The sequence below is a fragment of the Natrix helvetica genome (genome assembly GCF_964273705.1).
Source record: "Natrix helvetica genome assembly, chromosome: Z".
In the NCBI taxonomy this organism is placed as follows: Eukaryota; Metazoa; Chordata; class Lepidosauria; order Squamata; family Natricidae; genus Natrix; species Natrix helvetica.
The window spans coordinates 119,666,724-119,689,634 of record NC_138554.1 but is presented as its reverse complement, the minus strand read 5'-3'; the positions used below and the strand labels follow the sequence as shown (position 1 = coordinate 119,689,634).

General features: G+C 38.3%; 2 protein-coding genes across 3 annotated transcripts in view; one reads left to right on the top strand and one right to left on the bottom strand.

Annotated features, from left to right (window-relative positions):
• YME1L1 (YME1 like 1 ATPase) overlaps positions 1-430 on the bottom strand; it is a 29,642-nt gene extending 29,212 nt beyond the window's left edge. Inside the window, exon 1 of one of the 2 annotated variants that reach the window (XM_081932634.1) lies at positions 231-430. In XM_081932634.1, the coding sequence (XP_081788760.1) occupies positions 231-263 (33 nt within the window). In that variant the 5' untranslated portion in view covers positions 264-430. The remainder of the gene's footprint in view (positions 1-230) is intronic. The other variant, XM_081932633.1, reaches the window with a different exon arrangement.
• Positions 431-1,427: 997 nt separating this feature from the next.
• On the top strand, positions 1,428-22,244 carry MASTL (microtubule associated serine/threonine kinase like). The gene is made up of 12 exons (XM_081933759.1): positions 1,428-1,824; positions 2,788-2,925; positions 5,717-5,856; positions 7,213-7,301; positions 7,471-7,577; positions 8,256-8,385; positions 11,710-11,882; positions 13,123-14,337; positions 16,212-16,347; positions 20,044-20,157; positions 20,248-20,349; positions 21,055-22,244. Exons 1-12 carry the CDS (start codon positions 1,636-1,638, stop codon positions 21,210-21,212), a joined length of 2,691 nt encoding a protein of 896 aa, XP_081789885.1. The 5' UTR covers positions 1,428-1,635; the 3' UTR covers positions 21,213-22,244.
• Positions 22,245-22,911: the final 667 nt, after the last annotated feature.

The window sequence follows — 22,911 nt, the reverse complement described above, 5'->3', positions numbered from 1 at the left end:
TCAACTAACATCCGTTGAAGGTAAAATCCAGCACATTTTCCAAAGGCTTTTTCTTTCCTCTCCCGCAGATTGTCTAATAAACTTCTAGGGCCAAGGAAGCCTCGCCCTCCCGTCGTCCCCCTTTCGGAACCTCCCTCCCACAAAGGGGGATCCTGTTTCCCTTCCCGTCCCGGGCTCTCTAACTACGCAGAACAATAGCGGCTTCCAGCTGCTCTTAGGGAGGCCTTCACCTGCGGCTGCACCGTGGTAGAAAAAGAAAGCATCCTTCTCGCCCCACTCAAGCGGCCTGACACGTCCGAGACCGAGGACGCCTCTTCCTCTGCGCTTCCTCCGGCCTCGTTCTTCGCGGGGAAGAGGATTCGGTGGTTTATCAACTCTTCCCGAAAATGGCCGCCTCTCACAGTTGGAACGGGGCGGGCTGAGCCCCGCCCAGCAGATGACGGTTGTCCCGAGTATTTCCGGGTGACCTCACGATCCCCCGTACGTCTCCTAGCAACCCTAGCGCTTCGGATGGGCCTGTGCTCGAATTTGTAAATGTAGACGATTGGCGGGTGTTTTTGTGTCTGAAGCCTTTTGTAAAATGGTCGGAGGGGAAGCTAGTTTGAGTTAAAACTTATTTATTTAGTTTGTCACTCATGCACAAGATAACAGGAATAGGAATAAACATGAATAAGAACACTGAATTAGAAGGAAGCGTTCGTGAAATGCATGCGCTCTCTGTGGCGGAGGACAACGAGACTGAAGCAAGCTTTTGTTTGGACCGGGGCGAAAAGCGGCTTCTTCTCTTCCTTTCTGGCTTCCCCACAAACTTTCCCTGTGTGCCTGATAAGTTCCTCTTCTCGTCGGCATTGTTAAGTGCAGAATAAAAGGATGTGGGGGCATTTAGTTTCCTCTCCACCCATGTATAAAAAAGACAGTTTATTTTCATCGATTATTTTAATTTGAAGCCCGTTTAAATGTGTTTGTGGAGGAAGCAGTTTTTTTCCGTCTTCGCTCCAAGCCTGTCCTTCTGATGGTCGAACAGCATTCTGAGTGGAATAGAGATGATCAAAGCCACCTTCGAGGGGTTGCTAGTACCGGACTGGCTCTGGTGACTTTCAGATCTATTCTTAAACCTCACTAGCGGACTTTGTGCCGCCGCAATCTCCAACTCTGGCAGGATTCCCATGGGGTCTATGAAAGTCTTGAATTTCTGGATTAAATTCTTACACACTGATAAAGACGAAATCTAAAAATAAATTTGGGGAGGAGTACGTAATATCACGAGTAACAATACAGTTTGAAAGATCGCGCTTGTTTTTAATATGTTTTTGGGCGGGGGGGAGGGGAGATAAAATGACATCCAAAACAAACGTACCAGTTGCGTTAGTGTTTCCTGGATCATAGAGAAGCGTCGCCGAGAGCGGCAACCGAGCAGGCGCGAGTAAACCGGAAGTGTGGATGATTAGTCCGCCCCCCGCCTCTCTTGTGCGTCCCTTGGAGGCCAATACTTTTTACGTAGCTTCGGTTAACGTGCAAATGACGGAAGCAGGGGGTGGAGCTTAGTTTGAATTGTCGCGGGGCGAAGCAGCTGTTCGGGCTGGGCGCAGGAAGGCCCGGAGAAGAAGAGCAGGACTGTGGCAATTAGTGATCGTGATGGCGGAAACTTTTGTACCCCAAGACGATGTGAGAAGGGAGGAGGAGAAGGGCGCCTCATGCGGGAAGCGCATCGCCGTACCCCAGCCGCCCTCCATTGAGGACTTTACCATCGTTAAACCGATCAGCCGAGGCGCTTTCGGGAAAGTTTATCTGGGTCGCAAAGGCGGAAAACTCTACGCCGTTAAGGTGAGGCTCCCGCGGGTGGGGTTGCCCGGGAGTCTTCCCTCTTCTCAACAATTGTCGCGAAATACAGTTAAAAATGGTTAGCTTTCATTTTGATTGGTCACAGGCTTCAGTGACAAAATAGGGAAATGGCAATTAAAAGTTGCAGAGCATCTGGCGTGAGGGGACGATTTACATTTAGAAAAATGTGTTCCAGGAATATCGATCCTTCGTTTTTCTGGCATTGCTTCCTCCACCCACCCCCCTCTCCAGCTGCTGCCCATGTCTACTTACTTGTGCAGCGTTGACAATCTTACAGGAGTTAGTTGTGGGAGACAAGTGGCAGTGGATAGAGTCAAGTGTATTTTCCCCTATGTAGCTTCTGTTTTGAAAAATTACAGTCATCTCATGCTCCTTTATATATATACTTAATCCTTCCAATTTGCTTTTTTAAAATATCGAGTCCATTAAGCATTTAGAAAGTTAGCAAACTTCATTATTAGAAAAGGTAGCCGGTAAATGAACCATGGTATAAATGCCTAATCATTCCATGTAATTGAGTGTAATCATCTTTATAATTAAGTTTAATTCCTAATTTTTAAGGATTGAGTGAGGTATCTCAGATTTTGATTGAAAGTAAACAAAAGATTTAAGATTTCCAGCATAAATTATTTATCCTTCTGTGGTGGGTAAAATGAGGACCCAGATTGTTGGGGGCAATATGCTGACTCTGTAAACTGCTTAGAGAGGGCTGGAAAGCACTATGAAGAGGTATATAAGTCTTGTGCTGTTGCTATAGTATAATTAATAACTAAATCATGTATTATGAAAATGTATTTAGGACTAAATGCATGGTGCATTCTGCAAAAACCCTTAATATAGAGGATTTATGAATTATAGGGATAAGGAAAAGTAATTTTATAATGCATTTTTCTGCAGTGGAGAAGTATGATGCATATATCACTATAGGTACAATTGTTTTTACAGGTGGTGAAAAAGGCTGATCTGATCAATAAAAATATGGCCCATCAGGTACAGGCAGAAAGAAATGCCTTGGCTCTTAGTAAAAGTCCTTTCATAGTACACTTATTCTATTCACTTCAATCTGCCAACAATGTCTACTTGGTGAGTAATCTACATGTAGTGTCTTAGAAAACCCTGTATCTTTTAAGTGTATAGTAGAACCTCTGGTCATGAAAGCTTCTGACTACGACTAAATCGGGTTCCAACCAAAAAATTCACATTTTTTTCCCATAGCCAATCTCCCCTTCCATGCCATTTTTTTTTGTAAGCGCCAAATTTCCAAAATTAGGTTCGAGTCACAACCAAATCGGGTTGTGACCATAGTTATGGAACAAATTATGGTCATGATTGGAGGTTCTACTGTACCTAGTGTAGCTATTGTTTCAATCTATTGTTTATTTTTATAGTACTTTCCAATGTCCTTACCACCTCTTGTTTGAATATCAACTTCAGTTGCCAATCTTAAACCATTATTTCTGGAAATAATGGAAAGCTTTTGGAAGCAAGTAGTTCTACTGATAAATTGTTCTCGCTGTCAGAAAATTTCCTCTTAGTTCTAAATCTCTCGTTTATGGGTTTCCATCCATTACTTTTTGTCCTGCCCTCAGGTGCTTTTTGGAGAATAACATTTTTCTCTGTGACAGCCCCTAATTATTGAAAGACTGCTATCATATCACCTCTAGCTCTTTTCTTCGTTAGACAAGAGATACTTAGTTCCTGCAACCATTCAGTGTATGTTTTAGCATCCAGTTCTCTAATCATCTTAGTTGCTCTTCTCTACATTCTTTCTGGATGTGGTCTTACCAAAGTAGTATAAAACAGTACTAACACTTTACTGACCTTGATTCTATCCCTCTGTCATGCAACCTAATACTGCATTCACCTTTTTTTTTTGCTGCTGCTGCAGCACACTGCTGGCTCATATTTAAGTGATTGTCCACTAGGACTACTAGATTCCTCTCTATTGTTGAACTATGTGCCACTTATTCCATACCTGTGCATTTGATTTTTCTTGCTTTTGTGTAAAAGCTTACTTTTCTTGCCACTGAATTGCATTTTGTTGGACAGGGCCAATGTTCAAGTCTGTCAAGATCCTTTTGTATCTTGAATCTATCTTTGAAAGGGTTGGCTATTACCCCCAGTTTGGGGTCATCTGCAAATTTTATGAGTTTCCCTTCTACCCCCTCAAATAATTTATGAAGATGTTGAAGAGTATTGGTTCTAAGACAGAATTCCTCCATGTAGATTTAGTTCCATTGAGGACTACACATTGAGCGTGGTTAATTAATCAATTGGGAATCCATCTGGTGGTAATATTGTCTATACCACATTTTTCTATCTTATTAATAAGTAGGTTGTAGTCTACTCTGTCAAATGCCTTACTGAAACCCAAGTATACTATGTCCATATGTTTAGATTTCAGCAAGGCATTTATCAAAATAGAGCACAATCTACTTCTTGGTCATCTAGAAAAACGTGGGATAGACAGCATCACCACCAGATGGATTTGTAACTGGCTGACAAACCATACTCAATGAGTAGTCCTTAGTGGTACTACATCTACATGGAGGGAAGTAAGCAGTGGGATACCACAAGGTTCTGTCTTAGGTCCAATACTCTTCAATATCTTCATAAATGACTTAGATGATGAAATACAACAAGAATTCATCAAATTTGCAGATGACACTAAGCTGGCACAAATAGCCAACACCCCAGAAAACAAGCTCAGAATTCCGAAAGACTATGACAGACTTGAACAATGGACCCTATGCAACAACATGGAATTTAATGTGGAGAAAAGCAACGTTTTACACCTGGACAGGAAAAAGTAAAGGTAGAGTACATGTTAGGCAAAACCTGGCTCAAAAACAGTAGCTTTGAGAGGCACCTTGGAGTCCTAATGGACAATCACTTAAGCAAGTGACAGCAGTATGCGGCAGCAGCCAAAAAAGCTAATAAAATCCTTGGTTATATAAACAGAGGCATAGAATCAAAATCACGTGAAGTATTAGTACCACTTTATAAAGTAAAAACACATCTGGAATACTGCATCCAGTATTGGTCACCACATTACAAAAAAGATGCTGACTTTGGAAAAAGTGCAGAGAAGAGCAACAAAGATGATTAAAGGCCTGAAGATTAAAACATGAAAAACTATTGCAAGATTTGAGTTTGGCCAGTCTAGAGAAAATAAGGACTGAGGGGGCATGATAGCAGTATTTCAGTATTTGAGAGGCTGTCACAAAGAGGAGGGAAGGGTCAATTATTTTCCAAAGCACCAGAGGGCATGACAAGAAATAATAGATGGAAGCTAATCAAGGAGAGAAGCAGCCTGGAATTGAGGAGAAACTTTCTAATAGTGAGGGCACTTAACCAGTGGAACAGCTTGTTTTCAGATGTTGTAGGGACTTCATCACTGGAGGTTTTTAAGAAGAGACTGGGCAGTCACTTGTCTGAAATGGTATAGGAACTCCTGCTTGAGTAGGGGCTGGAATAGAAGACCTCCAAGGTCCCTTCCAGCTCTATTCTGATTCTGATTCATAGATCTGTTGTGTAATTATCTTTTCCAGAATATTTCCAGGTATTGATATCAGGCTGACTGGTCTGTAGTTTTTGAATCCATTTTTCCTTTTTTTGAAATGGGAATCACGCCAGCTCTTCTCTAGGGTTAGGGTTTTCAGTCTTATAATAATAACTCTATGCTCCAGGCTCTTTGAAATTTATGATTCAGTGATTCTGCTAGCATGATTATTCTTAGTGTTGCCTCTGGAATTTAACAGAACAATTGGAATGGGCTATACGAGATGGAAGGATTCACGTCAGCCATATATTGTCTATCTTTGCTCTTAACAAATTCGTCCCCAAGTTTTACAAAGGTATTTTTCTCTTGCAGGTAATGGAATATCTAATTGGCGGAGATGTTAAATCTCTTCTTCATATATGTGGTTACTTTGATGAAGAAATGGCAGTAAAATATATTTCTGAAGTAGCACTGGCTCTTGATTACCTTCACAGACATGGAATAATCCATAGGTAAAAATCATGCTGTGCTGGATTTCCTTAAAATTTTAACATTTTCAAATAGACCATAGAGTTTACACATATTTCAAAAGGCTGAAACTTAACTCATCACCTATAATAACTTTTGTGGTAGATCTGCTGCTTTAAGATTCATGTTTAATGGATTTAGATTAATTTTTTTTAAAATGGTGTACTTTTTCTCTTAAATACCGCATTTTTCAGAGTATAAGATGCACCTTTTTCCCTCAAAAAAGAGGCTGAAAAACTGGGTGCGTCTTATACACTGAATACAGCATTTTTGGCCTTCCAAAACCCCACCCCTTTTGCAAAAATGGCCATGCAGAGCCTTTAGGAGGCTTATAGAGTGCTTCTGGAGGCTGGGGAGGGCAGAAATGAGCGAAAAATGGGCCTTTTTTTGCTCAATTTTGCCCCTCTCCCAGCCCCCAGGAGCACTCTATAAGCCTCCTAAAGGCTATGCATGCCATTTTTTGGACAAAAAATGGACCATTTGCTGCTCGTTTTTGCCCCTCCCCCCAGGAGCACTCTACGAGCCTCCTGAAGGCTATTCATGCCTTTTTTTTTTTGAAAAAAAAATAGGGCCTGTTTTCGTGAAAAACAGGCCGTTTTGGGGAGGTTTGCAGAGTGCAAAAACTTTTTTTTAAAATTTGCCTCTTCAAAACCTTGGTGCATCTTATACTCCGGTGCGTCTTATACTCCAAAAAAAAAAGTTTATTAGAAATATAATTTCAGATGAAAATTGAAATTAGTGTCCTCTGAAATGCAGTATTATAGAGTATACACTACATAAGAAGTAAACCATTCTAAGAAGTTTTATTCTGATTGCTTTGGTAATAATAAACTATAGGAATATTGTAGGCACAGAAAACCTGTTTTCTACTGAAGCAAGGATATCTGTGTCCTCTACATGTATACTTAATAAAGAGTCACAAGCATGCTGGAAGTGGCCATCTCTGGGCAAACCAACGGTCGCCTGTTGCTTTTCCGGGTTCCGGCATGCATGTGCACGCCAGTCAACTGGCCTTCGCGCATGCGGGAGCGCTGGAAACAGGAAAAGCATGCACGCCATGGAACTGCTCTTTTGGTTTCTGGCGCTCCCACGCAGGAGGATCAGAGAGCTGGTCTTCCAGTTTCTGGTGTTCCCCTCTGCCCGGCATTCAGTTCCAGAAAGATTTGCCAACATTGAGCTAGGTGCCCTTGGGCAGTCATTCTTTCTCAGCCCAGTTCACCTCAGAGAGTTATTATTGTAGGGAATTTAAGAGGAAGAAGGTGTGTTGGATATATTTGCCAACTTGAGTTATTTGTAAAAGTAATAAAAGCGGGTTATAAATCTTTTTTTTTAATTACTAGAGATTTAAAACCAGACAACATGCTGATATCTAATGAGGGTCACATTAAATTGACAGACTTTGGACTGTCCAGAGTTACTTTGAACAGAGGTAAGCCCTACTCATCTTGATGTATTTATGCATCTATATATGCGTCAGAGTTGTTGCCAAATACTTTTTTTAATATGCAGTGTAAGTTTACATGCCCAATTACAATGTTATTTCTTTGATGCATGTTTATAAATATCAAATAGAACTTAATGATCATACTTTTTTTCAGAAATAAATATGATAGATATTCTTACTACACCATCAATGTCCAAACCTATGCAAGACTATTCTCGTACTCCTGGACAAGTATTATCTCTTATCAGCTCTTTTGGTTTTGTAAGTGTTCAAAATAATGTATTTATACAGTATTGTTTACAACATAATGAATACACAATGTTTAAAATTATAAATGAAAAACTGTCAGCTAATGCAGCTATCTTTTTACAACCATTAAGATCACACTGCTGATATAGTTGGAAATTACATAATGAAATACTTAAGTCTAAAAAAAAATCTGACTAGACCCCCATGAAACAGCAATGAGAATACTAAGTGGGAGAATACAAAGAAATTCTACTAAATTACATTAGGTGGTTTTTAGCCATTTGAACAATTAATAAATCCTCACCTTTTGGCTGGCTTAATCTCTGTGCATTGAAAGAAACTTCTTTAAGCTTGTCATTCACACATCTAACATTCAGCAGCATATCAGTGGAACTCTGGTTGTTATAATGTTAACTGATCCATAGGGCTTTATTTTGGCAGAAAGCTTGAGATTCTGCCTGCCTGCCTGCCTGCCTGCCTGCCTATCTATCTATCTATCTATCTATCTATCTATCTATCTATCTATCTATCTATCTATCTATCTATCTATCTATCTATCTATCTATCATCTACCTATCTATCTATCTCACAAAAAATTAAATACCAAAGCATATATTTGGGTTCAGAAACACCCATGATTAATTTTGATTTGTCTATCTACTAAATATATATATATCTTTATTTTGGCAGTATACTCCAGTTGGAGGAAAAGGGCCTGTGCAGAGTCCAAGCCCTGTTTCTGCAGATATGCCTCAGGTGTCTCGAGAATCCATAAATTGCAAAGATTATTCTATGGCATCAAGTAAGCTTCTGAGAGCATGTAAGTATCTAACTGGAATGATTTGATCCTACCATCTATGGAGATTCTCAATCCTCCAAGTCATGGTTGTCCCAAAGATGCTTTTTCAAAAAGCAACTGAGTTTTGTTTTTCCTTGAAGATGTTTCGCTTCCTATCCAAAAAGCTTTTTCAGTTCTCACTGAATGGTGGAAAATGGAAGGATTTATAATCTTGCAGCCATATGGTCATTACCACTTATTCTGATTTTAAGAGTCGTTGAGGTCACTTGGAAGTTTTTCTGTGTTCTTATTAGTGCAAGTGGGCGTGAATCCTTCTTGGAAATGCTGAAAGGACTGTACTGTATAGGAGTTAGGTGGTGTCTTATCCCTCTCCCTCTGTTTAAAGAGGGCTGTTCAATCCTAATGTAGCCCATCTTTCAAACCAGTGGTGATCCTATCCTTTTAAAGAGATCAATTTGTGTGGAAAGGGCCATTGAAGTGCCCTGCCCATTATTGGAATTCTATCCAAAATAGGCATATCCATTGTTCATCTTGATGACATTTCACTTCTGAGTGCTTTAAATTCGGAGCAATTAATTTCTGAATGACTCTATCCTACTTTATTGTAATGGAGAAAATAAATCTTAACAAACAAAATGGAGACTGCACCCTCCCTCCCCCCCAACTGCCTTTTACATATGACAAAGATCAAATGCCTACTCATAGCTTTGCCTAATCTCATCAGTCCCAAATTGTTTCTCCCTCCCCCTAAACAAAGCTTCCTGCAATATTATCTAAGGCAAAGAAAAGTAGCCCCCTCACAATGAAGCCCTATGGCAACCTAACCTTTAGTATAAAATTGCAACATAAAGAAACTCCAGCCTTCCATCTGCTATCACCTAATGAAATTAACATTCTACCCCCTTTAACAATAAACTTTTTCAGCTCTCCTGAAAGACCCATTTTGTTATCAGCTCTGTCCTGCTACCATGTTTCCCCGAAAATAAGACAGGGTCTTATATTTTTTTGACCCACGAAATATGGCCTTGGGCTTATTAGAGGGGGAGGGCTTATTATTTTTCAGGTGGAGGACGCAGATATCCCACCAGTCCCACCATCTGCTTGTCTGCGGCCACAATGACCCAAGTTCTCCTTGCATCCTGGCCTTCGCCTGCCCTGCTTGCTGGCCGTGGAACCAGCTGACTGTGCTGCTCTGGCCTCACGGGGGGTGGGGGCTCTTCCTGGCAGAACGAATACACACACACACCCTCCCACTCCAAGGCAGCCACATCCCTTCACTAACTTGCTTTCCAGCTCCATTGTCCACCCCACGTGCAGGACAAGAAAAGTAGACTGTGTGCCTATGGTAAAAAAAAGTACCAGAAAATACTTTCCAAGTTCTCACGCAAAAAAAAGAAGTTCTCGCGAAGTTGGAAGTAGTCCCACAAACTACTTTTCTTGCCCTGCACATGGCAGTGGAGAATGGAGTAGGAAAGCAGGTTAGTGAAGGGATGTGGCTGCCTTGGGAGTGGGGGGGGGGTAGGGATCTCTTTCTCACACACACATACACACCATCCTTTCCTTGGGAGCTCTGCACAGATGCAGAGGCGGCTTCGGATAGAGCATTTGGGGGATGTGCGTCTGCGCTGAGATCCCAAGGAAAGAACGATTGCCAGGAAAAGGTGGGGGGATTTTGCCTCTTATCCTGTTCTGAGTCTGTGCTGAGCTTCAGAACAGGGTAAGAGAAAGGAAAATCTCCCCTCCCCATTTTCAAGCTGTTCGCAAAAATGCCTCATTCCGAGCCTTCAATCCTGCAATCTTGGAATATGCTGAAGGCTCGAAATGGAACGTTTTTGCAAACCATTTGAAAATATGGAGGGGGATATTCCTGCCTCTCCCCCTGTTCTGAAGGTCACAGACTGAAAACAGGATAAGAGACAAAATCCTCCCTCCCGCATGCCTTCAATCCTGCAATCCTGGATAATGTGAAGGCTTGGAATCTGGCGTTTTTCAAACCTCTTGAAAATGGGGAGGGGGGATTTCGTCTCTTATCCTGTTCTCAGTCTGTGCTGACCTTCAGAACAGGGGGAGAGGCAGGAAAATCTCCCCATTTTCAAGCCATTTCCAAAAACACCCCATTTCGAGTCTTCAATGTGAATATGCAGGTGAGAAGCGACCTGTAGGCATTAAAATCCATACACTTGGGACATTGGAAGACGCCCTGCGAGGAGACGCTGCTGCCGAAGTACAGGAAATCTCCCCCCTCCCCAACCTGCAGATCGCCCTTTCAAAGAGGAGTTTCACCAGGAAGAAGAGGTGGCTGAAGGTGGCGTTTATGTCGCCTTCATCCTGGTGAAACTCCTCTTTGAAAGGACGATCTGCAGGTGGTGGTGGGAGATTTCCTGCACTTGGCAACAGCATCTCTTCGCATGGCTTCTTCCGATGTCCCAGGTGTATTGATTTCCATGCCTTCTTTTCTTGTTCCATGGACGGAATTGCAAGCTGTGACTGTTACTGTTAGGCAAGGAGGGCATGAGGCACTTAGGTTGTGTTGCTTGGCCTCTGGCTTCTTTTGCAGCCGCAATTGGCTACAAAAGCGACTGGCGTTTGCTGGAGGCAGAGACCTGAGCGGCACCTGCGAATCAGTTGTTTTGTGAACAGAGCAGCCCAGCCGATCCGATTAAGGGGCCAAAAAGCCCTGAGGTGACCGGGGAAGGGAAGGGCTGCCCCCTGTTCTGGCTAAACCCACCCCTTCGCTAGGGCTTATTTTCGGGGGAGGGTTTATATTTTTGCCCACCATGAAAATCTGGCAAGGCCTTAGTTTCAGGAAATGTCGTATTTTCGGGGAAACACAATAATAGCTTCCCCAAAGTGACCAGGCAAATCAGATTCCCTAGGATTTCTTGCCTTGCAGCCCTCACCCTCTATAAAAAATCTTTATTTTTCCATTGTTCCACTGTCCGCCTTTCTTGTAAAGCAGATATCCAATAATTGCAATCAACTTGGTTCTTCTTAGTGTTGTACTTCTTCAGACTAAATGCACGGCAATTTAAGTTAGAAATTTGTGTTGGTGTGCTTTATGAAATATATAATTATTTGTATTATACTCTTTCTATATTTTATACTTTTGCCAGTAGTACCTTTTCTAAACTTCCAGAAAATTCTTTTAATTGAACAAATTCAAAACAATATATATTAAAATATAAATTACATTAGAAAAATTTTTGAAGGCAGGAGAGAAATATCTAATTTATTTAAAAGAAATGCATTTTACATTACTTATTTTGAGCAATTTTACTTAATGGTTCGATTTGCTGTAAGACATCGTTTTATTAAACAGACAAAAATGACCTATTCCTTTTGAAGGCATTGATTCTTCAGCTGTTACCCCTGGAATGCCTATAAGAAGTTTAACACCAACTCTGCTTCAGTCCAGAAGAAGGTATGGAACATCTAGTGCCAGTAGCCATTCTCGGACCCAGCTTTCTAGTATGGAATCAGAGTGCTGCAGCAGCCCCAGGTGGGAAAAAGACATCCAGGTTAGGACTGCTTTTTTTCTAAGAATTTGCTTCTTCTTAACCTGAATGATTCTCTGTTGGTACGTAACGACATTTCAAAGGCTTTTAAAAATTATTTTTCTAAATAGGATAACCTTGCAAGAAATGGATAGCATATTCTGATGAAGAGATATAATTGTTAGTTATTTTGTTTTGCTATATTTTTGGAAAATTGTTCCTTCCGATCCTGTTACAAAGGATAGGAATACACATTTTCTAAAAGTTGGTTCAAGTAATTGATAGCAATTTTCGGCTCACACGCCCATCTTCTGACTGTTTTGTCCCCTCAACACATTCCATTCCTACATTAGTTAGTAGAGAATATGTCTATAGAAACAGAAGCTCCTCCAAAGTTAGTAAAACCTCTCTACTTTCAAATAGTATCTGTATGTTATGGTGATTCCGTCTTCAAATTCAATGGATTATTTATTTGTTAGACTTAAATGTATCTTTTTCCCAACAGCTCAGAATATCATTCATAGGGTAATATTCTAGTCTTCAGTTTTATTCTTATGAAGATTGCAAATTGAGACTTTATTATACATTTCATGACAATATGTAAATAAATACTGGCTTGTATGATTTGGATGGCATGTGAGAAATAAGAGATTGTCCTTTCGTAACTCGTGAGTTTCTATATCTAAATGTGGATTCAAAGCAATGTCCTCTAAGCAGAATATGAAACAAGTATAATAATTTTCTTGCTTTTACCACATACAATATTTCTGGAGTAGGGAACAAAAAGTGTATTACTAAACTAAGATTGAAAGGCTTCTCAGTAATATGTTTACTAGTATGCCATTTTATTTTTAGTTCAGTATTAACGCAAGATGAGTTAATAGTAATAAGCATCTTATATCAACCACCATGGAGATAGTTTTGTGATTGGATGTGAAATTGAACTAGGGTGCAGCTGTGATAAAGGACGTTCTCTCTTTTCATTCAGTTTCAATTAGAGGCCTTTTCCATCTGAAATATGGCAGACAGACTATATATTCTGCTCAGAATCCAGAATGTACAGAGATCTGTTCCTCAAAAACAAAGACTTGTCTCTTTCAGCTAAGGGGCTGAAAAAAACTATACTTTTTAGATGTATATATTGTTTATGCATCCTTCGTTTCATTCTAGTTTATTTTAATTTTAGTTGTTCTATGTGTGTAATTACTTTGGGTTGGATTAGAGTAATGTTTGTCTACTTAGTTTGAAACTGCTTGGTTTTCAGGAAGAAGACAATTTCTGTCCTGCAGCAGGTCAAATGAATGCAATGGAAAAACATGAGGCTGCAGATATGCCGCTTGTCAACAATAGTAAAGTTTTAAAGCAAAAGTTGCTGGAAACTGCTATCTCTCCTATTAGTAGTAATGACTCTACAGACAAGCATAATGGAAAGAGTGAATACTTCGACTCCTCTGATGTTTCCGTAAGAATTTGTGATGTGAAAGATCTAGTCAGAAAATGTCTTTCAGAGTACAAAGAATGGGAAGAAAAGCTTTGTACAAACAACTCTGTTCAATCCAAAGATGTAGCAAAACCTAACTGTCACTTTTCCCATCTGGGCTTGGATAATCTCAAGAAAGAAGAGAAGGAGAGACCAGTGTTGCAGAAGACTGGTATTAAAAGATGCTTTGAATTAGTTGATACTAGCCCTTCTCAAGAACGTATCCTTGTGAAAAAAAACAATAGCGAGTATAAGCGTGGTTGTAAAATTATTGAGTTCCCAGAAAAGAAAAGCACAAGTTTGACAGCTGAAATCTGTTGCTTAAAACTTGAAGGGTGCCTGCAAGAGAGCTGCCCGAAGAAAAGTCAAACAAAGGATTCAAATTGTTTGGAAGAAAATAAAGGGAATAAATCAGGGGGCCCCTTAATAGCTAAAAATCTTATGAATGAACTAGATGCAGATTATGAAAAGGGTGGGAAACACACAAACTTCAGTTTCGTAAGCATTGATGATGAAAAGCCTTTAGTGAGCATGAGCATAGACTCTGATTTATCCCTTCCAGAGATCTCTGCTACAGAGAACCATTTAGAAAAACCCACATTTGATTTAAATGGGAGCATTAAAGATGTCCCCCTTGAGGAATCAAAATCAGAAACTATGTTATCATTACCTTGCTGCTCCAGATGGGAAACCAGAGATCAGCCAATGCTCCCTGTCCAGGAAAGCAAATCCCTGGATCGCAATCAAGATAAGAGTTTGAAATATATTACAGAGAAGCACACTGGTGTTCACTCTTCACCAATGGAGATGCTAAAGGCACTTAAAAAAAATATTGTTGCCTTCCGAAGTTACAATAGTTCTATTAATATGTCTAATATGACTGAGCCTTCAAAAATCAGTATGCTATCTGTAGAAGGAATGAATATCTCTGCCTGCAGTGGTTCTTATCCAATGACCATCACCCCTGCACAAAAAGGAACACCCTACAGGATATATCAGGTGGGTAACTGAACGAACACATTGAATATACAACATAGCATTATAGGACATTTCTATATAGAGCAGTGATGGCGAACCTATGGCACGCGTGCCACAAGCGGCATGCAGAGCCATTTGTCAGGGCACCTTTTAAAGCTATTTTTTGCCTTCCCCAGGCTCAAGAGGCTTTATAGGAGCCTGGGGAGGGTGAAAAGAGCCTCCCCTGCCCCCCCCCCAAGGCCCTCCAGAGGCTTCAGGGACCGTCCGGAGGCTTCCCTGAAGCCTTCGGAACGCTTAAAACCACCCTCCGAGCAAACCGGAAGTGACTTCCAGGTTGCTCGGAGAGTCGTTTTAAGCCTTCCGAAGGCTTCATGGACCGTCCGGAGGCTTTTTGTACAGCTCGTAGTTGTATAGGCTAAAAAAACGATGGTTGAGGGCTAAACTGGAGAAAGATTGGGGGTACTCGATTTAGGCTTTGAGAAAACCCGGCAATATTTCTTTTGTTTAATAGCTATGTTTTTAACCTTAATACTGAATTGAGATTTTTTTTAATCCACTGAGAATCAATGAATTAAAACAGTGTAGAAACCTGAATAATAGGTAAATAAAGGCTAGCTTTAGTTTTATGGTAAATGTACAGCTCAAAGCTCAAAACCTGTTGTACTTTTCAGATGGGAGCTTCTCACAAGTGATATTAAGATTTCATGGCCAGTTACCATTTACTGTTTATAATGAAACTTTGCTTCTACAACAGCATAGGCAATTCATGGATCCTTTATCACTTTGGTCCAATCCATAAAAACGCCAGAATTATGCAGCCAAAATTAGACCCAAAACAATTCGGTTCATAATAATTATTTTTAAGACATTTCATTTGCATTTTAAAAAAAAACTCCAGTCTTTCCCCAAAGAACTGAAGATCTGCCTAACTTTCCCTGTTACATCCCTTGGATAATTAAAAGTAATAATAAATTATAGCTCCCTACTTATCAAAAGAGACATACAAAAAAACCTGTTTAGCTTGAGATAATACTGAGTATTTTGGAATTGAATAAGATGCTTCATTGCAGGTAAAGTAACTACCGTATTTTTCGGAGTATAAGGTGCACCAGAGTATAAGACACACCAAGATTTTGAAGAGGCAAATTAAAAAAAAAAAGTTTTTGCACTCCTCAGACCTTCCAAACATAGCCCATTTTTCATGAAAACAGGCCCGTTTTTTTTTTTAAAAAAAGGGCATGAATAGCTTTCAGGACACTTGCAGAGTGCTCCTGGGGGGGTGCCCCTCCCCCTAAAACAAACAAAAAACAGCTCACTTTTGTCAAAAAAGGGCATGCATAGCCTTTAGGAGGCTTATAGAGTGCTCCTGGGCGGGGGGCCTGTTTTTTGCTCATTTCTGCCCTCCCCAGCCTCCAGGAGTACTTTGCAAGCCTCTTAAAGACTCTACACGGCCATTTTGGTGAAAGGGGTGCGGTTTCGGGTGGCAAAAAATGCTATATTCAGTGTGTAAGACGCACCCAGATTTTCATTCTCTTTTTTGAGGGAAAAAGGTGCGTCTTATACCCCGAAAAATACGGTAGGTTCTTTTTTCAGTGGTTCTCAACCTTTTTGTGGCCATGCCCCACCTAAGCATATTTAAAATCCTGATGCCCCTCCCCCCTGTCACATATAATTATTACTTTACTCAAAAAGTGATTTCTACTCACACAGAGGAAGCCTAAAAGGCCACTAACTTGGTTTAAACAAAGTTCAGATTTCCCCCATTAAAAATCAAATTGCCCCCCTGTGGGGTGTGGGACCCACGTTGGGAACCATTGATTTAAATCAAGGAATAAAATGAATATATTCTGAGCATCTTACTTTATATTTGATGTAATATTTATTTTTTGCATCAGACTCCTCAGGGAAATGTTGGGACACCCTATAGGACCCCAAAAAGTGTGCGAAGAGGGGCTGCTCCAGTAGACGGAGAACGCATTTTAGGAACCCCAGACTATTTGGCACCTGAGCTTCTCATTGCAAAAACTCATGGTAAGCAAATTAATTTTCACTGGTTATGGATAATTACATGTTTTCATCACTTATATTTTTCAGTCTTGTGATAAGATTCTGACTTTTTAAAAATCCTTAATTATTAACCTAATGAAATCCAAGATTTAATGTTAAAAATTATTCAATCGAGAATATCATTTGAATTCACATCAATTTATTATATAGGTAAAGGGAAATGATTCCTCTATCCAGTCATGTCTGACTCTAGGGACAGTGCTCATCTCCATTTCTTATCCGAGGGGGCCAGCTTTGTCCAAAGACACTTCTCTGATCATGTGACTAGCAAGACCATACACCGAGGCACATGGAACATTATTACCTTTCCACTGAACTACTTCTTTATCTACTTGCATTTGCATGCTTTCAAACTGCTAGGTGAGCAGTAGCTGTAGCAAGGAAGTATAGCACTTGGGTGTCAAACATGGACTATCAGCTTTCCAACTGACAGTCTCAATGTCTTTAACCACTGAACCATCATGGATGGCCCATAAAAATTTAGTATGTAATCTGATTCAATCTTACAAACAAAGAAAAAAGGAAGGACTGGATGAGGACTGTGGGATGATAGTCTGTAGTTCTTATCATTTAATTTGTCTTTATGTTTCATGAACTACAGTATATGTTAATAGAAACAACAAAAATATTACTTGAATTGTTTCCGACATTGTAAAATCTCTGCAAAGAGAGATAAGCATACTTGATGTAACACTGGTTTTTTTTTTTTTAACAAGAAATTAGTCTACCTTCTCAAGGCCCATGTCTCAAAAAGTTTTATAATACAGGTTGTCCTCGACTTACAGCCACAACTGGGACCAGAATTTCTGTTGCTAAGCAAGTTAAGTGAGTTGTGCTTAAATTTACAAAATTGTTGATAATCACTGCAGTTAAAGTGAATTACATGGCTGTTAAATATCAGTTGCTAAATGAATGGTTGTAAATTGTGGACTATTTGTATAGGTAGTCCTCGACCATTCAAAGTTATGATGGCACTAAAAAAAGTGACTTATGCCTTGCAGTTACAACATCACAGTGTCCCTCTGGTCATATGAAAATTTGAACATTTGGCAACTGGCATATATTTACAACTTATAGCATTGAGGGTCACATGATTGCCATTTGTGACCTTCCTGTGGTTCTTCTGCCAAGCGAAGTCAATGGGAGAAGCTGGTTTCACTTAATTACTGCAATTAATTGGTTAACAACTACACAAAAAAGTTGTAAAACCACATATGAGTCACTTAGGACCACATCACTGAGTTTCAGATGTTCCCATCCAATTGTAGTTGCAAATCAAGGACTGCCTGTATTTTCTGATTATAGTGCAGAAATAGCTTAATCTTTCTTTTGAATCAGGTTCACAGAGTACACCTAGCAATCAAGTCAAGTATTATGATTTATTAACCGTTCTGCATGGTGATATGTAGAGTTAATTGTGGTTCATTCCATAAATAACGAGTAAAATAAATATGAACCATTTATGTTGCATTTTGAACAACAATCTAATTTATTTGGGAAGGTTTTTTTTTTTAATACTTAACAGTTTCATTATAGAAGTATTTGAAATTAATGTGTTTCTACCTTAAGATGGTTCAAATAAGAATCAAACCATGGTTTCAAATTTTTATATGTTGTCTAGATGTTCCTAAGTTTGCAGCACTTCAGAATTCATAATAAAGATAGGATTGACATTTAATTGTGTAAAAATATCTTTCATATGTGTAAACAAATGTCAGAGAAATTGATGTAGTCTTATTTATCTCATTGATATGAATATTGGGGGGATATTACATTCAAACATATAATCCAGCAGTTGTAGCTTGAAGTGACCTAAAAGTATTTTCATTTGATTCTCAGACATTTAAAATTCCCCCTTATGTGTGAATAAATAGACTAGATATTCCTTTGGCTTATATAAAAAGCAAAACATTATTTTAAGGAGAACATTTTTATTTTGAAAGCTGCTAATTGATGGTGAACTTGGTATGCTAAGCATTATCAACATTTAATAAGTGAATACAATGTAATAATTATAGTAACTGTGGTAAATATACCAAAATATTTACTTGATTTTTTTTACATACAGGAAGTCACACCACTGGTAAGTTTTTTATAGCACTTCGCAAAACAAAGTTTGCATTGTTCAAGACAAGTATTGAAAGACCTTTACAATGAGCAGTTTAGATTTCCAAAATCATCATTTTGTTAGTCTAGTTCAATAAAATTAAAGTATGGTTTATGGAAGCTAACATCTCTAACAGGGAAATATTCACATTCCTTCATTTCAGAGTGGATTTTTTTTTAAAAAAATACAGTGTTGACTTTCCTTCCTTCCTTTAAAATATGCTGTGTTGCAACATTAAAAAACGTTTTCACTTGTATTCCAAAGGTTATTTTATTCAGTGATTTATGAAGGAGAAGAGGAAGACAACCATGAATTTTTTTTATTAGTTTCCTATTACAGTGTATAGTTTTATCACACAAAGGTTAAAATGCAGTATAAATTTTAGATTTTGTGGATTTTGACTACATCTTTTAAGAAAACCTGTTTGTTTGCTTAGGAAAATTGGCCACTTATAAACTAGATTTTCTTGTATAGAATGTCAGTGCATAGAACAATTACGCATTGACATTTTAATGCAGGAGAATATTCAAGTTCTTCTTAAACATGCCTCAGTGATTATTGACTATGGTCTCATTAAAAATTAAACGCTAAATTGAACTATAGGGCTAGGCTTTCAATATTTAAGTGGCTTTTTGCTCTTTGGGGGGGGATTTCTAACTAAATATGGTTGAAATGGTTCAGACATATTTCTTGGTCATGTGAGTGCTTTAAATTACCTTCACGCACAATGAGTGAATGAAATGATTTAGTATTTTTTTATTTGATTCAATTTGATTGCTGCCAATCTTTGAGGTAACTAAGGAACTTACAGAAGGTTTTTAGCTGGGGTTGGCCAGCGTATCCAATTTATCTGAACTATTATCTATGAAACACCAAGGGGATATATCTATATATCTGCATATAATTTGGCACAGTAAATGCATGTTTAACTTCCAGCAAAATGAGCTGACTGGGGCTTTAGTAACATAGCAGCTAGAAAATGCATGTTGCTTAATCATGGCTTTGGTGCCTCAGCAGCTTTGCTTGCTTTTGCTTCTGATTGCAATGCTGAATTTCATGACCTGAAAGCTATCACAATAAAGACATTAACTAGATATAGCCCTAAACACAAGAGAACTTGTTACTGAATCCAAACTTCTCACTGGAGATTATTTTATGTACACAGTTTTTAAAGAATTCATCACTCTCCAAAACAATGAAATGCTTAAAAAAAACAAAATGAAATCTTTCTTAGACAGTTTAATCTTTGCTATGTAAAATCTAGTTGGAGTAATTGGTTTCCGTTTAAAGCCTAAGAAATTCAGCATGCTTGGTTTAGTTTTCTGTTCTGCAAATGGCCTCTGGAAGTCACATGGCTTGCATCAATATGCCTTTGTCATGAAGAATTTAGGCAAATATTACTATAATAACACAGTGAGGGGACAAGTGCATAAAAGAAAGTTCCTGTTTCTCTAGGATGTTTAGCTGTTACACATTTTCTTCCTGTAAGTACAACATGATTTAATGCATCTCCAGGAATCAATGTTAATTTATTTGAACTGCTTTTATCTCAGGTGCTTCTGTAGACTGGTGGGCCCTTGGGGTTTGCTTGTTTGAGTTTTTAACTGGAATTCCACCATTCAATGATGAAACACCACAGCAAGTATTCCAGAATATTCTTAAAAGGGGTAATTATTACTTCCATCAAAATCAAATCCAAAGAATCCTTATTTAGCGTAAATATTGTGATACTGATTTGTGTGGGTATGTCTTTCCAGATATCCCATGGCCTGAAGGTGAAGAAAAGTTGTCAGATAATTCTCAGAATGCCATTGATATTCTTTTAACTGTTGACAGTGCTAAGCGAGCTGGACTCAAGGGTTAGTTATTTCTTCTTAATCCAGTAAAATTTAGAGGATTATAATTTAGTATTCATAGTTTCAAGCTACATGAGGCAGGGTGGGCATGGAATTCTTTTTAAGGCGTTGAGGGTTTGGAGGAAAAAGCTGGCTGAGGAAAAAGCCAAACTATCTGTCCTTAAAACCTAGTGATACAATTGGTCACAAACCTGTTCAATGTAATACTTTACAATTAACAAAACAAAATCTGTTAAAGGACAACAGTCTTGTTCCTTGAGTTCAGAATATCACACGAGATTCTTCTCTTGCTATTATAAATGTAAATATATTTTGCTTCATTTACTTGTAAAATTCAGAAATTACAGGATTGCTTCCTGGAATTTCCAAGGTAATAAAGGACTGACATAAGCATTTGACAAGATACTATGTTTGTTAAGGCGGCATTTCAAAAATAAATACAGGACAAAATTAGCAAACATTCTTATTGGTTGTGTTTAATTTAAACTTTAGCCAGGGAACTGTTCAGAGACTAAGTCCAGGTAATCAATCCAGACTGAATTCTTAAAATATCCAGAATCATAAATCAAAATAATTAGAACAGTGTTTGTCAACATTGGCAACTTAAAGATGTCTAGACCTCAGTTTTCAGTATTCCTCAGCCAACATGCATTAGAATGAGAAAGACAGAGAATTAAATCTAACACATGCTCTAATTATGTATTCCAGAGCTGAAGCTTCATCCCCTCTTTCATGGTATGGATTGGGATAATCTTCACCATCAGACCATGACCTTTATACCTCAGCCAAATGATGAAACAGATACATCCTATTTTGAAGCCAGGAATAATGCTCAGCAACTAACAGTGTCTGGATTTAGTCTGTAGGATCAAAGAAAAAGAGTTGTGAAGAGGATTTCATATTTATCATGACAGAACTTCCTAACACTTATTTTGTAAGAATTTCAGTTTTTTTTAAAGAGAGTCTGCTTTTAACTCAATATTTTTCTGTAAAAGCTATATTGAACTAGTTTATATAAAAATAACTTCTGACCTAATTTTTTACTTTGAATACTGCACTTTATATTAATTGTATTACATAATGTAATTATTATCTCTGACACTTTCCTACTCAACAAAAATTATTTTTCTGCTGCTATGGGTATTTCCAAATATGGGTGAAATGACTGTCTTAGCTATCAGCTGTAACAGGGAAACTTAAATGCATACAATGTAATTATCATTGTGCTTGTAATTATAACATGATGCCTCAATATTAGAATCTATTTGAAACTGATTTCAGGTCGATTTGGAGCTGTACTTCTATATTTTCAATGCACTGAATGGAAATTTGCCTGTTTTTAGGCATTTGGTATAATTTATATGTTAGTTATCCTGGTGTTTAAACTATTAGTATTCCCAGTGGTTTCTAATTTTATTGTCAACGTTTTCATTCTTAGTTTATCTATAAAAATGTGGCAAAAGCAAAACAAGAAAAGGTTTAGTTATTGCTATGTTTTTGGATAAATTATATTGCCATTTTAAATATTGAAAATGAGAATTTGCATTTCAGTCTGGAGAAAAAAATAATCATGCATGCTTATTCACTCCAGTTCAGTGAAACAGAAAAGATAGTGGTTTATTTCAATTACTATGTATTTAAAACTTTGAAAATAAAAAATATGTATATATTTTGTAGTGCATAATTTCTAATTCTCTTTTGAATTAAGCACTGAATATTACTTCTTTCAGGTTGTATTACTGTTATAAGAATTTATTTAAATAAGCTCCACATTGCAAAATTTCTCAATTTTATTCCATGTCTCCCATAGGATTGCACAAAGGAGTTTAGTAACATAGAGTTGCCTTTTAGGAGGACTTTAGGAATGGCTGCTGGACTGTTTGGTAGCAATATTCTTTTAATACTATAGGATCAACTTGGAACAGAGCTTCAGTCTCTATTTTTAGTTGGTCTGGTTGCATATCTGAAATTTAATGGATAACTCTTCAATATTCTCAAGTAATTAAAAGCATATTTACTGATTGTATCAGAATAGATTCCTAGCAAGAAATATAATTATATCTGATTCTTCATTCTATAAGCAGAACAATTATATTATGGACAGCTAGAAAATATTGGCAATTATTATATTTCACTGCCAAAAAATATCAAAGCAATTGTTAATAATGAAAGAAATATTATATAATACAATTTAAAAATAAGTCTATTTATATTATGAAACCAGTATTCTATCCATGATATTTCCTAATCATTTATTCTTCACTTCTAATGTTAACTAAGGGACACGTGAAACCTGATGAATGCCTCCCTTTAGGCACATGTCAATTAATTTGACTATCCTTAGAACAGAGTGTCAAACTATTTCATTGAGGGCTGTATCAGGGTTGTGTTTGATCTTGGGTTGGGGTGAGTGTGGTCAGGGTGGGCATGACCAGCTTGGCCGAAGCACTCTGCCAGTGAAAATCGGCTCCAAGCTCTGTTTTCAGCCACCTTCTGCAGCCCTCTGCCACCAAAAATGGAGCTCAGGGAGCCATACACAGCCTTCATGGGCCACATTATCGGCCG

Coding starts and splice junctions, on each gene's coding strand:
- MASTL (XM_081933759.1), top strand. CDS start 1,636: ATGGCGGAAACTTTTGTACCCCAAGACGATGTGAGAAGGGAGGAGGAG. Junction 1,825..2,787: donor GAAAACTCTACGCCGTTAAG/GTGAGGCTCCCG, acceptor TTGTTTTTACAG/GTGGTGAAAAAGGCTGATCT. Junction 20,158..20,247: donor CCAGAATATTCTTAAAAGGG/GTAATTATTACT, acceptor ATGTCTTTCCAG/ATATCCCATGGCCTGAAGGT.